A 13,385-nucleotide genomic window follows, 5' to 3' on the forward strand; every position below is an offset into this window, starting at 1 on the left:
GAATTTTCTTGCATTCCTTCTTTGACTTCTACCCTCCTCTTCCTGTTTCCTTTCTGGAACCACTACATTTGGAAGCTGGATCACCTGGAAGGTTCTCTGAGGGTTTTATTTTCTCTCCTGTTTCCATCTGTCTTTTGGTTCTACTTCCTGGGAGATTTCCTCAAACTTATCTCTTAAAAAAATTTTTTTAATGTTTATTTATTTTTGAGAGAGAGAGAGAGAGAGACAGAATGTGAGTGGGGACGGAGCAGAGAGAGAAGGAGACACAGAATCTGAAGCAGGCTCCAGGCTCCGAGCTGTCAGCACAGACCCCGATGTGGGGCTTGAACCCACAAACCGTGAGATCAGGACCTGAGCCGAAGTCAGATGCTTAACCGACTGAGACACTCAGGTGCCCCTAATTTATCTTTCTTTTTAAAAAGTAATCTCTATGCCCAAAGTGGGACTTGAACTCACAACCCCAAAATCAAGAGCTGCATGCTCTACTGACTGAGCCAGCCAGGCGCCTCCTCAAATTGATCTTCTAATACTTCTGTGGAGTTTGTTATACGTGTCATATTTTTTCGCTTTCCCAGAGCATTTTTGTTCACTGAACATTCATACTCACATACATAATGGTGTTCTGTTCAGATCTAATGCCTGTAGGACCTTCTCTAATTTGTTAGAGGACTGGCCACTTTCCCCAGAAAAGCTGCTTGTGCTCACCCTGAGGAGGGTTCTAGAAGACGCCAGCGGGGAAAGGGCGTCAGCCATCAGGATAGAAATTTCTTTGAATTGGGGCGTATGGGCGGTTCTGTGGGTTGAGCGTCTGACTCCTGAGTTCAGCTCAAGTCATGATCTCTTGGTTTGCGGGATCGAGCCCCATGTCCGGCTCTGCACTGAGAGTGTGCTTGGGATTCTCATTCTCTCTCCCTCTCTCTGCCCCTCCCTTTGCTCCCTGTCTCTTCTCAAAAGTAAATACACATCAAAAAAAATTTTTTTTTAATGTGCATAGCTTGGGACACTTGGGTGGCTCAGTCGGTTAAGCGTCCAACTTCAGCTCAGGTTGTGATCTTGTGGTCTGTGAGTTCGAGCCCCACCTCCCCCGGGCTCTGTGCTGACGGCTCAGAGCCCGGAGCCTGCTTCGGATTCTGTGTCTCCTTCTCCCTCTGCCCCTCCCCCGCTTGTGTGTGCATGCACACGCGCTCTCTCTCTCTCTCAAAACAAACATTAAAAAATAAATAAATAAAACATGAAATACATACACACATGTTAAATAAACATTAAAAGAAAAAAAAAAACCTCCCTTCCCTGTCGTTCTCAGGCAGGTTCAGGGAAGAGTGGAAGCAGACACGTGTGCTTATCCACCGTGTTTGCCGGAACCTAAATGTTACCTCCTCTGACACCCCCAAGTGTGCCTCACGTGTGCCTGAAAGGGACCAGCTCGCTAATCAAAACTCACTCTACTCCCAACGTCTCTCCCACACCGACTGCCTGCCGGGCACATCGAGGACACGATTTCTAAACGTCACAGCGCTATGCGGTGCACAGCATTACTCCACTCCTAGATGAAGAGACTGAGGTTCAGAGTAGTCAGGGAGCGGAAAAGCCTGCTGGACCTCTCTCTCTTGCTTCTTCGGTCCTCGCGGGGCACAGCTACCAGGCTCCCCTCAGGCGGGGGTCTGTGGCTACAAGTGCACTACCCACCCCTCCCCGGCCCGGGAGGGTACTGCCTCACCCTTGGTCCTCGGCTGCCTCCAGACCCAAATCCTCTCCTTGTCCCTTCCTCCTCCTACAGCACAATGGAGCCAGGTGGGTACCCTTCCCGAGCTGGGAGCAAGGCAGAGGCAATGGAAAAGTTTCCAGAGGGGATGGGTGTGGCACTGACCGCCCCACCTTGGTCAGCACAACCTCGGGACACCGGTCTCCCCGACGACCCCTGAGATTCTGCTCACCAAGACCCCAGCCCGGGTGTGGCAGGCCTCACCCTCCAGATGGAGGACATCAGCCTCTTCTCTCTCTCTTTTTTTGATATAATCCTTCTTTACTTTAAAAAAGTTAATAGACTTCTTGGGGGCAATTTTAGGTTTATAGGAAATGTGATTAGGTGGCTTAGTCGGTTGAGCGTCCAACTCTTGATTTTGGCTCAGGGCGTGATCCCAGGATCAGGGGATCGAGCTCCGCACTGAGCCTGTTCAAGATTCTCCCTCTTTAGGGGCGCCTGGGTGGCTCAGCCGGTTAAGTGTCCGACTCTTGATGTTGGCTCAGGTCATGATCTGTTTGTGGGTTCGAGCCCTGCATCGGGCTGGACATTGGGGAGCCTGCTTGGGATATTCTCTCTGTCTCTCACCTGCTCTCTCTCTCCAAATGCGTAAACTTAAAAAAAAAATGAAAAAATAAAAGAGAACACTCCCTGGCACCCACCCCCACCGCGTGCCAGGCCCCAGCCTCCCCTTTGCGCCACCCGCAGTTTATTTGGGCCAAACACCAACTGCATCCCAGGTCTCCCAGAGCAACGCTGGTGGGCAGGCCAGGCTCATCTGTTTCTCAGGGACTTTCCTCTGAGGAAGTCAAAACTGGTGACTCACTTCAAATGCACGCCTCTGCCGCAGATCAGGGTAGCGCCCACACGGCGAGAGAACAGGGCCCCGGGGCCGTCCAGCTCAGCTCTGCCATCAGGAGGAGGGGCGGGGGGGTGGTGGGCACGCCGGGCCCACGTCACAGGGCTGCTGAGGGCACGGCGAGGGGCTCACGGCCAAGGCCGGACCAGCACCTGCCGGGATGCTGTGTTGGGGGGAGGGGGTGGTACTGGTGGGAAGAAGGGCTGGCCGGGTAGAAGGGTTGCTCTCGGGAGATGAGGGGACAGAGGCCAGCGGCCCCTCGGTGGCCCTCCTGACGGTGTCCACAGCTGCTGATTTGACCAACCGCCAGCGAGAAGAACCTGGGGTTCAACTAGCCTGTGCAGCCCCAACACGGGGCCAGCGGTGCCCTGCCCGCTCGGGACCACCCCCCGGGGCCCTGAGTGGTTCGTTCAGCATCTTCCTGGCACCAGGCTCTGCGGTGGGCACTAGGGGCCCAGCCGTTGTGGACAAAACGGACAAGGCCCGTGGTCAAGGCGCTCTCGGCCGTGGCAGGAAACCGGCAGTGGAGGAGGAGGAAGTGGACTCCTGCTGTCAATCCAGGCGGTTGGAGGGGCTGGGCAGGGTGACATCAGAGGCCTCAATCTCCGAGGAGAGCCCATGGGGCAGAGGCCTCACAGACGGGGGGCATCGAGCTGTGGGAAGCTCTGGGGGACAGTGTCCCCTGTGCAGGGACCAGCCCGGGACACTGGAGGAGAGGACAGAAGGCGGTTGCGGCTGGGCTCAGCCAGGGAGGGAGGGACGCCGGGTGGCCCGCGGGTGGGCGGGCAGTTGACAAGGGTCTGGGGGCCATGGGAAGGCAGGTGGGCCTTATCTCAGGTGAGATGGGAGCCTGTGGGGTGCAGGGACCTGGGTGGGGGCAGGGAGACCAAGGAGGAGGCGGGCCCTCCGTCCAAGAGAGGAGCCTCCCAGGGGAGGCGGTAGGATGGGGACAGATTCCGGTGTGTTTTCGAGACAGCACCGGGGACTTCCAGATGAGTCGCATGGTTGGGGAGGAGAGAAAACAGGGCACAAGGCTGAGTCCCAAGTTCCTGGCCTGGTCGCTGGAGAGGCAGGCGAGTGTTCACAAGGACGGGGAAGACGGGATGAGCAGGTCAGGGACGGGGTGGGGGATAAACAGATGAGTTCTGTCTGGGGCATGTGTGACAGGCTGACCCGTGTCCCCTAAAAGAGATACATTCAAGTCCTGACTCCCCCGCCCCTCCCCATACCTGTGAATGTGACCTTATTTATTTTCAAAATTTTTAAAAATTTTGTTTTAATGTTTACTTTTGAGAGAGAGAGAGAGAGAGAGAGAGAGCATGGAGGGGAGGCACAGAGAGAGGGAGACACAGAACTGGACGTAGGCTCCAGGCTCTGAGCTGTCAGCACAGAGCCCGATGTGGGACTCGAACTCATAGACCGCAAGACCATGACCTGAGCTGAAGTCAGACACTCAACCCACCGAGCCACCCAAGCACCCCACCTTAGTTATTTATTTTAAAGTTTATTTATTTTAGTTACTTATTTTGAGAGAGCATTTTGCTCTCTAGCAAGCGTGAGGGGGGGAAGGGCAGAGAGAGAGACAGGGAAAGAGAGAGAATCCCCGGAGCTCGAACTCACAAACCACGAGATCATGACCTGAGCCAAAATCGAGAGTCGGATGCTTAACTGACTGAGCCACCCGGGCGCCCTGAATGTGATCTTATTATTATTAATTATATTATTATGTTTATATTATTTAAAGCTGAGGTCCTTCAGACCGGATTAAGTGAGGGGAAGTCATTAGCATGGGCCCTAATGGGATGTGACTGGTGTTCTTATAAGAAGAGGAGAGACACGGACACACGGAGAGAAGAGACCGTGTGAAGGCGCAGAGAGGGGCTGGGTGAGGTGGCTGCCGGCCAAGGAATGCCACGGGATGCCAGCAGCCTCCAGAACCGAAGAGAAAGGCACGAAATGGGTTCTTCTCTTGATCCTTCAGAGAGCGAACGGCCCTGCCAGCACCTTTGACTTGAGATTGCTAACCCCTAGAACGGAGAGAAAACCCCCTTCCTGCACAGGACTAGTTGGTGGCACCTGTTAGAGCAGCCCCGGGAAAGTAACACACGCTAAGCAGGGATGCTGCGTAAGCACTTGATCTAAGACACCAGCCACCCCTGGGCAGTGGGACGCCCCATGTGTCCGGACTCTTCTAAGTCACAGGCCCAGATGGTTCCAGCAGGGAGACTGCACAGGGGGAGAGGAGCCACGGCTGGACTTTGGACCTGACCCGAGGCAAAGAACACCTCCCTGCTGGCCAAGGAGATAGGAGGAAAGCTGGGGTGGAGGGAGGGAGGAAGAAAGTGCTTCCAGAAGGAGGCAGGGAGACAGACGGTACCCAGTTCTGCCGGGAGGGTACATAAAGCCAGGACAGAGAACCGGTCGCTCTAACTTGTACTGTGCAGATCTGTGGCAGCCTCAGTTTCCCCGGAGCAGAGGGTGCTGGACAGCAGGGGTGGAGACCGCGTGCACAGAGGGGGCTTTCAAGGGTTTAGCTGAAGGGAGGTCAGAGAAGTGGGCACGGCTGGAATAGACATGGGGCAGGGGCTCAGTTTTTGGGTTTTTTTTTTAATGTTTATTTATTTTTGACAGAGAGAGACAGAGCACGAGCAGGGGAGGGGCAGAGAGCGAGGCAGACACAGAATCCGAAGCAGGCTCCAGGCTCTGAACCGTCAGCACAGAACCCGATGCGGGGCTAACCCATGGACCGCGAGATCATGACCTGAGCCGAAGTCAGACACTCCAGCAACTGAGCCACCCAGGCGCCCCTCAGTTTGTTTTTAAGGTGGGCGCAGCCAGGGCAAGCACGTGGGGAGACTGGAAAGGGGGACCCAGAAAGGAAAAAAGAGGCCCCTGTGCAGGGGCGGGCAGGAGCTGGCGATGGGGGCCCCAGATGGTGCCCCGGATGGAGGGCTGAGGGTGGTGGGGAGTAGAAGAAGGGATCAGAAAAGCGTGGCTCATTGTTGGAGGAATTCCAGGCATGGATCAGAAAGGTTATCCGTGTGTGTGCTGGGGCAGGGGAGGGGCGGAATAGGACAAAGGCAGGGCAACCAGCCCGTGGGCCTGAGCAAGTGGTTGACCAAGGAGGGCCAAGGACACCAGGCCGTCATGAGCTGCTGTGACTTCAGGGAGGCTCTCTGAGCTCCGAGCCCCTCACTGCACCTGGGACCCCCGTGGCCGAGGGGAACACCCACCCTCCAAGGACTTTAAGGCTGGTAAGAACTAACACAGAGCTGACTTAGAGCAGGGCTTCTAAACAGCCTGCACACCCGGCAGGTGAACTATTCTCCCATCTTACAGGTGAAGGGACTGAGGCACAGAGAGCGTAAATAAACTGCCCGTGATTCTTTAGCTGCTACCTGCACCTCAGGGGGTAGCGTTGAGGCCCCAGTGACACCAGGATCCATAGGTACCTCTGAAGAGCAACATGACTTAAAGACCATAAATAATACTGCTCATGCCTTTGACCCAGTTCAGAAGCAGGTTTAACAGCTAATACAGCTTCTGCACCGGCCTCCTCCAAGGCCCTGGGAAGGGCCCTGATAATGCATTTATAGGATCACATGATTTATAAAATCCGCAAAAGCAGTTATATTTTTTTGATATTGTCTCCTGTCCTCAAGTAAGTTCCAGCCTCCACAGTCACCCACATCCAGCATATAATTTTTTAAGGGGTGGAGTAGGGACAGGAAGGTGACGTAGCAGGTGTCCACAGCAGGCACAGGGAGAAGCGAGTCCTGGGGTCGGCTGAGCCAGCTGGGTCCTGGCCGTGAGCAGTGGACCAGCCTGCAGGACCGACCCTGGAGAAGCTGCACACTCCAGTGGGACGGGGGACACGTGGGGCTCCATCCTTTCGGTAGAAGCAAAGCCCGTGTGTAAATTCCTCCCCCCCCACCCAGACTCCACGGATATCCTGTTTCTAGGGCAGTCTCAGTTGGTAAGTATAAATAGAGGCATGGTGGCTCAGCCGGATGAGCGTCCAACTTCGGCTCAGGTTGTGATCTCGCTGTTGGGGAGTTCAGCTGTGCTGACGGCTCAGAGCCTGGAGCCTGCTTCGGATTCGGTGTCTCCCTCTTTCTCTGTCCCTCCCCCGCGTGCGCATTCACACGCTCTCCCTCCCTCTCTCTTTCTCTCTCAAAAATAAATAAACATCAATAAATGAATGAATGAATGAATGAATGAATGAGTGAATGGCTATTACCTCCTGGCTGCGTGACTCCAGACCGGCTGTTTCCAGGGCTGAGCTCAGTTTCCTCATCTATGAAATGGGAGGGTAACTCCCAGCTTCTAAGGCAGTGGGCCGGACCCAAAAAGAGTAGGTACAGAAAGTGTTGGGCACAGCCCCCAGCGTGAGGGACGCCCCCAAGACCGCGGTAGGAAGTCAGCAAGGCCCATCTGCTTTGGTTGCCACCAGCCCTGCTGATGGGCTAGGGCCTGGCAGAGACTTCTAGAGCAGTGCCCACCCTGTGCAGGCTTGTATGCTCCCCTGCCCACTCCCTAAAAGGGAAGCAAAGGGAGTTCCAGACAGGATCAAACTGGGAATCAACCTCCCCGCTCCTGCAACCTGAGAACCAACCAGTGCTGGCCCATAACCCCCTGAGCCTCCACTTCCCACCCCAAAGAGGTCTCAGACCACCCCCACAGCACTCACGGGACTCACCAGACCCCGCGTAACTGTGAACACTTCACGTCCACCAGCTTTCTTAATGTTCTCAACGAAAGCAGCCCAAGGGTGCTTCTACGCCCATTTTGCTGAATGAACAGACGATGAATGAATGAATGAATGAATGAATGAATGAATGAATGAAATGGAAGAGGGCGAGGCTCAGTTAAGTGACTTGCCCAGCATCACACAGGCGGGAAGTAGCAGCAAGGGCACCAACCTGTACCTGATCTCCCTATAGTGGTCAACGCCAGCAGGTGCCCTTGGCCCCCGGGCACCCCAAGACAGCTCAGTGAGACTGTATGCCAGCTTGCCTGGGTCCCATCAGCCAGGTGGGGACGGCTTCCTGGGGAGCCGTAGCAGCAACAGCAGAGCAACAGCCCCACCACAAGGACCCTGACTAGGAAGTCACAAGTGCCCCGAGAGTCTAGCCCCCTGTCCCGGGAGCTGCCACCGCAGCCCTCTGCCTCTCCCCTGCTCCACTCTTGCCCCCTCCCATCCTTTCCTCGTCAAGCAGCAAGCGGGATGCACTTAAAGGTGGATCTGCCCACGCCATGGTCCCTCTGCAAATAGAGCAAACCCCCTCCACTCCTTCAGGGTCAAGCCTACACCAGCCTCATAGGCACAATGCTGCCCAGCACCATTGCTAACAACAGCTCAGCCCTGCTACTCTTTTGTTTCTCTAGTCTGTTCCCTCGGACCAAACACCGGCCTCGGGGGATGCCCCCTACCAGGTCAAGCCTCCGTGATGGGCACTCACCCGGATCTATCAGGAAACACTGACGTCTGTCTCTCTCTCCCCTGATAGATAGTGAGCTGGAGGGCAGGGACCAAGTCTGGCCACGCCCTCCACCAGATCACCGAAGCGGGTAGTTCTGTCCACAGGGAAGCAGGTTGGGAAACCGGCCCCTGGGGTGGGCAGACCCCAGAGAGATCACCAGGGTAGAGAGACTCAGGAAGGCGGGCTGCGGGGGCTGGTTTGAGTCTTTGTAAGTTACTACGTAAGTTCTTAAAGTTCTCTGAGTCTCAGTTTCTCCATCCAAAGTAGGGATAAAATTACATCACGGTGTGGGCTTGAGGATTCAACAAGGCAATGGGTATAAACATTTCCTCTATTTCCCCTGCCCCTGCCCCAAATACCCTACCCAGAAGCCTCCAGGGGAAACCTTGGCGTTGTGTGAGGTCCTCGGGGTAGGGAGGGAGAATCCCAGGCAACAATACTTTCCTGCAGTCCCCACAAGGGGACCCTGGAGCCCCCCAAACCCTTCCCCATTCAGCCTTGGAGCTCCAGGTATATGGTCCCCATAGTCCTGCAGAAGACTGATGAACACAGTCTCCCCCACCAGCTGACTCTACCCCCACTGGCTTCTCAAACCCAAGCCCACCAGATGCCCTTCAGGGACTGCCTCGTGGGTTACTCTCTCCTTCCCAACACTGTGGTTCTTGGGGGGGGGGGGGCAGGGTCAGCTCTGGGGTCACCTCAGCCACCCTAACCCTGGGCTTGGTACAGCAGAAACATGACCCTGTCCTGCCATGGCCTTGGCACCCCCCCCCCCCCAGCCCAGCCCTGGCCCACAGCAGGTGCCAGGGAAACACTTTCATTTGGACTTGATGAATGAATCCAGATGATGAATCCAGACTCTAAAGGACTTGGGGGCCACTGCCCCTTCCAATGTGGCCCCAATGACAGGGACCGGCAGAAAAGAGGGGCCCCCAGCAGGAAGACTTGGCTGATGGTCCTTTTGGCTCTAAAGAGTGACCCAACTCTGTCCCCGACACCAATAGTGATCATTGCGTTACAGCCGATTAGGTGTCTGAACCACCCGACCCTGCGGTCCTCGGCCTTTTCCTGGGGCATAGGAAATAGTATAGGCCTGGGGCATCCATGCTGGTCAACGGATAGCACCATTGGGAAATACCATCGGGCGGGATCCGTGGATAAAACCAACAAGAGCTAACATGTATGGGGCACCTCCTAAGTTTCTGGCACCGTCTAGAGGCATTACGCATATTCATGCATCCCAACCCATTTTACAAATGGGAAGACTGAGGTCCAGAGAGGTTAAGGCGCTCGCCCAGGGTCACACGGCGACAGTCTCCAGAGCCCATTGGACCGGCATCCCCGGTCACTCCGTGTGGTTCCGATGAGGACTGGGCGTCCCAGCCTGGAACCCCCCCCCCAGTCTCCTCCTCCCCCCCCACCCAGTCCCCTCCCTGCCCAGCCCCCGGGGTCCAGCTTGACCCTGAAGGTGGGGCGGTGGAGGCAGCACTCACCAGCACGCGGTCTCCCAGGCGCAGGTCCTTGTCGCCCCGCTTCACGGAGCCGCTGTCCGAGAGGTTGGAGCCCGACTCGTTGCCCGTCTTGACCGAGCTGTTGAGGACGCTCTCCCGCAGCGGGATGACCCGGCTGCTGAGCGGCGGCGTGGCCGTGCCCGAGTGCAGCGACAGGTTCTGGGCGGTCAGCGACTCCACCGAGTGGGCGTCGCTGCCCGAGCCCTCGGCCGTGGGCTGCCGGGTCAGCTTGGAGGGCCGCGTGAAGATGCCCTGCAGGGCCGGGCACTCAAAGTAGCGCACGCCGCCCACCGCGCCGTCGTTCTTGCCCACCGGGTCGTCCAGCACCACGCCGGCCCACTGGCCCGGCGCGAACTGCGTCTCGCCCAGGTACTGCACCACGCCCGGCTTCACGCCGTTCACCCACACCCGCTCGCCCACCGCGAAGTCCCCCAGGAAGTCATCGCCCACCTCGGCCGCCTTGGGGCCCGGCTTCTCGGCGGCGGGGGGGGCGGCGGCGGCGGCGGCCGGGCCCGAGGCCTGCTTGTGCAGGGGGGAGCCTGCGGGGCGGGAGAGAGGCAGCAGTCAGGGCTCCAGGGTGCGCGGTGGGAGACGGGAGGCGCCCCCCGCGCTGGCTGACGGATGGGGAAACTGAGGCACGCACGGCAGGGGGGCAGCGCGGCCTTGGGCGTCCCCGAGGTCTCTCCCTATCTCCCAATCCCTCCGGAAGGTTCAAGGATTAAAAAAAGCTCAGGGGGCACCTGGGTGGCCTAGTCGGTTAAGCGTCCGACTCGACTGCAGCTCAGGTCTTGCTCTCACAGCTCTGTGAGTTCGAGCCCCGAGTCGGGCTTGTGCGCTGACCAAGCGGAGCCTGCTTGGGATTCCTCCCTCTCTCCTTCTCTCTGCCCCTCCCCCGCTTGCGCTCGCTAAGTCTCTCTCAAAAATAAATAAGGAAACTTAAAAAAAAAAAAAAAGGGCAAACTCAGGAAAGCACCTCCTCAGAGCCTCACCTTTCACAGCTCAGGGTCACTCAGGATCAAGGGCCAGGAATGAACCCATTCTCGAGGGTTACAAACTGCCACCTCCCCCTCCCAGCGGGCTCAGGTTCCTGGCTGTTAACCTGACACCACTCATGGCCCGCCACCAAGGGGAAGTGGTCTCTGTGTCCCCCACCCTGCACCCCAGCCAGCTCGGGGCCCAATACAAACGGCTCCAACCCATTCCTTGACAGCTGGGGACAGCCACAGACACCTTGGGGCAAGGAAGGAGCCAGAAAAGCCTCTTGCTCTGCTGCTGAGTCTCCCCTCCCTGAGCTGCAGCCCAAAGCATCAGGACTGCATAGACCAGGAAAAGGGGGGAGGGGGAGGTACATGGGAGACAAGTCCTTCACTTCCAACATCCTGGGGCTGACCTCTGGGCTCTCTCTGCCCTGACCCAGCCCCTCTTTAGAAGAAGAATGACCCTGAGGCTCAGAGAGGCCAGGGCCTTGCCCAGAGTCACACAGCAGAAATGGGACTCAAACCCAGGGAAGGGGCCTGCCCCCTGGGCCCGGGCCCTGACATGCTATAGACAAGGACGTGGAAGGCAAGAGAAGCAACTTGCTCAAGGTCACTCACAAAAAGACAAAGCAGGACTTGAACCCACATGCCTTACGTGTATCTGGGCCCCACGCAGGGCCTCCTGTGCTACGGGGCTCAGGAAACTTCCCCATTTGCACCACGAGGTCTGGAGGCTGCCCCCCCACTTCCTGCCAGACTCAGCATCAGGCAGAGAAGGACCCACCTTTCTCTGCTCCAGAGGCTGATGCGTTTGTGAAACAGTGATGCGTATGTTTCTAGTCCTTTCCAGGGGCAGCCAGTGAGGGGCTACAGGGAAGCAGCTCCCACCAGCATCTTCCTTTCAGCCACCGCCAAGAGACCCTGGGCCCAGGCCTGGCAAGAAGCTCAGGACTGGAAGCCAGAGCTTCTAGGCGCTGGGGAAGCCACGTAACTCCAAGGCCCAGCCCGAAGTCAAGACCAAGCATGTGGTTCTCTCTCTGGGGCACTGGTGGCGGGAATGGGGAAGCACATGGCACCCGAGGCCTGGACAGCCGGGATGGGGGGGGGGGTCCTGACAAAGGGGACCTCTCAACTGTGGACTGGGCTCTTGGGAGATCAACGGGCTCCGTTGCTGAACTTGACTAACAACCACGGTGATCAACCCACTAATTGATGCTCTGTGCTAAGGGCCTGACATACAGTAGCCCGTCTGACCTTCACGGTTAATCCTGTGAAGTCATTTTGTCATCCCCCCTTTACAGATGAGGAAAACTGAGGCTCAGAGAGATCAGGCACTTTTACCTAGGTTGCCTGGCTAGAGGCCTCTGGCTCTTGGTGTAGGGTACACACATATATTAAACCAAAAATAGAGCACTAAGCACCTGCCAAGCCAAGCCTCAAACTACAATCACCCCAAATCTTGGACTCCCTTGAATGAACCCGTTTTCCAGAATCTGGCCAAACCCTACAGTTCCTTATAAGCTGGGAACAATCCTGTCTTTTACTCCGTCCCATGTAGAGACGTCCCCTTTGCTTCCTGTTAAGAGAAGACCCCTAGGCGGGACCCTGGAAGGGGGGCCCCCCCAGGCTCTCTTCCACCACTGAGATACCATGAGGCAGAGGTCTAGCCCCACCTGGGTCTCCTCCTCACCTGCACCTTGGTTTCTGGGGCTGTTCTCGGTGCCTGGCCCAAGCAAGGGCACAGTGAGGGCTGACTGTGATGTTATTTTGATAACAACGATTTATATGAAGACTAAAGAATTAAAAAAAAAAAAAAATTAAGGGACACTTGGGTGACCCTGTCCATTGAATGTCTGACTCGGTTTCAGCTCAGGTCGTGATCTCATGGTTCGTGGGTTCGAGCCCCGCGTCGGGCTCTGTGCTGACAGTGTGGAGCCCGCTTGGGATTCTCTCTCTCCCCTTCTCTCTCTGCCCCTCCCCTGCTCACGTGCTCTCTCTCAAAATAAATAAATGAACTTTAAAAAATATTTTTAAACATTTAAGAACCACAAAGTGTCCCAGGAGGCAGAAGAAGGGCTCCCAGGCAGGTTCTGGTGACCTTGGGAACCCCACAGTGGTTCCCCCACTCATCAGATCAGGCGGGCACCTTCCTTAGGAAAAGCCACTCTGAAAAGCAGCCGGAGGAAGCCACATATTGGAGTATGGCCCAGCCCCGGCCCCTGTCATAGCCATGCCCAAGGTGCTGTGGTCCATCAACGAAAAGAGTCGGGCAGCTACCGGTCTGGATCAACGGGCTGGATACTTTCTCCACGTTACATTCTTTTTGATTTTTTTAAAGTTTATTTATTTATTTTGAGACAGAGACAGCATGAGTCGGGGAGGGGCAGAGAGAAAGGGAAAGAGGGAATCCCAAGCAGGCTCTGCACTACCCGCACAGGGCAAAGTCATGGAACCACGAGATCGTGACCTGAGCTGAAACCAAGAGTTGGACGTTTAAACGACTGAAGGGGCACCTGGGTGGCTCAGTCGGTTGAGCGTCCGCCTTCGGCTCAGGTCATGATCTCACGGTTTGTGGGTTTGAGCCCCACATCGGGCTCTGGGCTGACAGCTCGGAGCCTGGAGCCTGCTTCAGATTCTGTGTCTCCTTCTCTCTCTGCCCCTCCCCTGCTCATGCTTTGTCTCACTCTGTTTCTCAAAAATAAATAAATGTAAAAAAAAAAATTTTTTTTTAACGACTGAGCCATCCAGGTGCCCCCTCTACGTTACATTCTTATCATGCAGATGCTCTTGTGCAAAGTTACCCAGGCAGGAGTC

The 13,385-nt window shown here is 56.4% G+C and overlaps 1 protein-coding gene across 5 annotated transcripts in view; it reads right to left on the minus strand.

Moving 5' to 3' along the window:
• Nucleotides 1–13,385, minus strand: part of CLIP2 (CAP-Gly domain containing linker protein 2) — a 74,339-nt gene that overhangs the window by 29,587 nt on the left and 31,367 nt on the right. For all 5 annotated transcript variants that reach the window (XM_027041909.2, XM_027041911.2, XM_027041910.2 and 2 more), the window contains one exon: nt 9,577–10,133. In XM_027041909.2, coding sequence (XP_026897710.1) covers nt 9,577–10,133 — 557 coding nt within the window. The remainder of the gene's footprint in view (nt 1–9,576; nt 10,134–13,385) is intronic.

The sequence above is a fragment of the Acinonyx jubatus genome, chromosome E3 (assembly GCF_027475565.1).
Source record: "Acinonyx jubatus isolate Ajub_Pintada_27869175 chromosome E3, VMU_Ajub_asm_v1.0, whole genome shotgun sequence".
Classification (NCBI taxonomy): Eukaryota; Metazoa; Chordata; class Mammalia; order Carnivora; family Felidae; genus Acinonyx; species Acinonyx jubatus.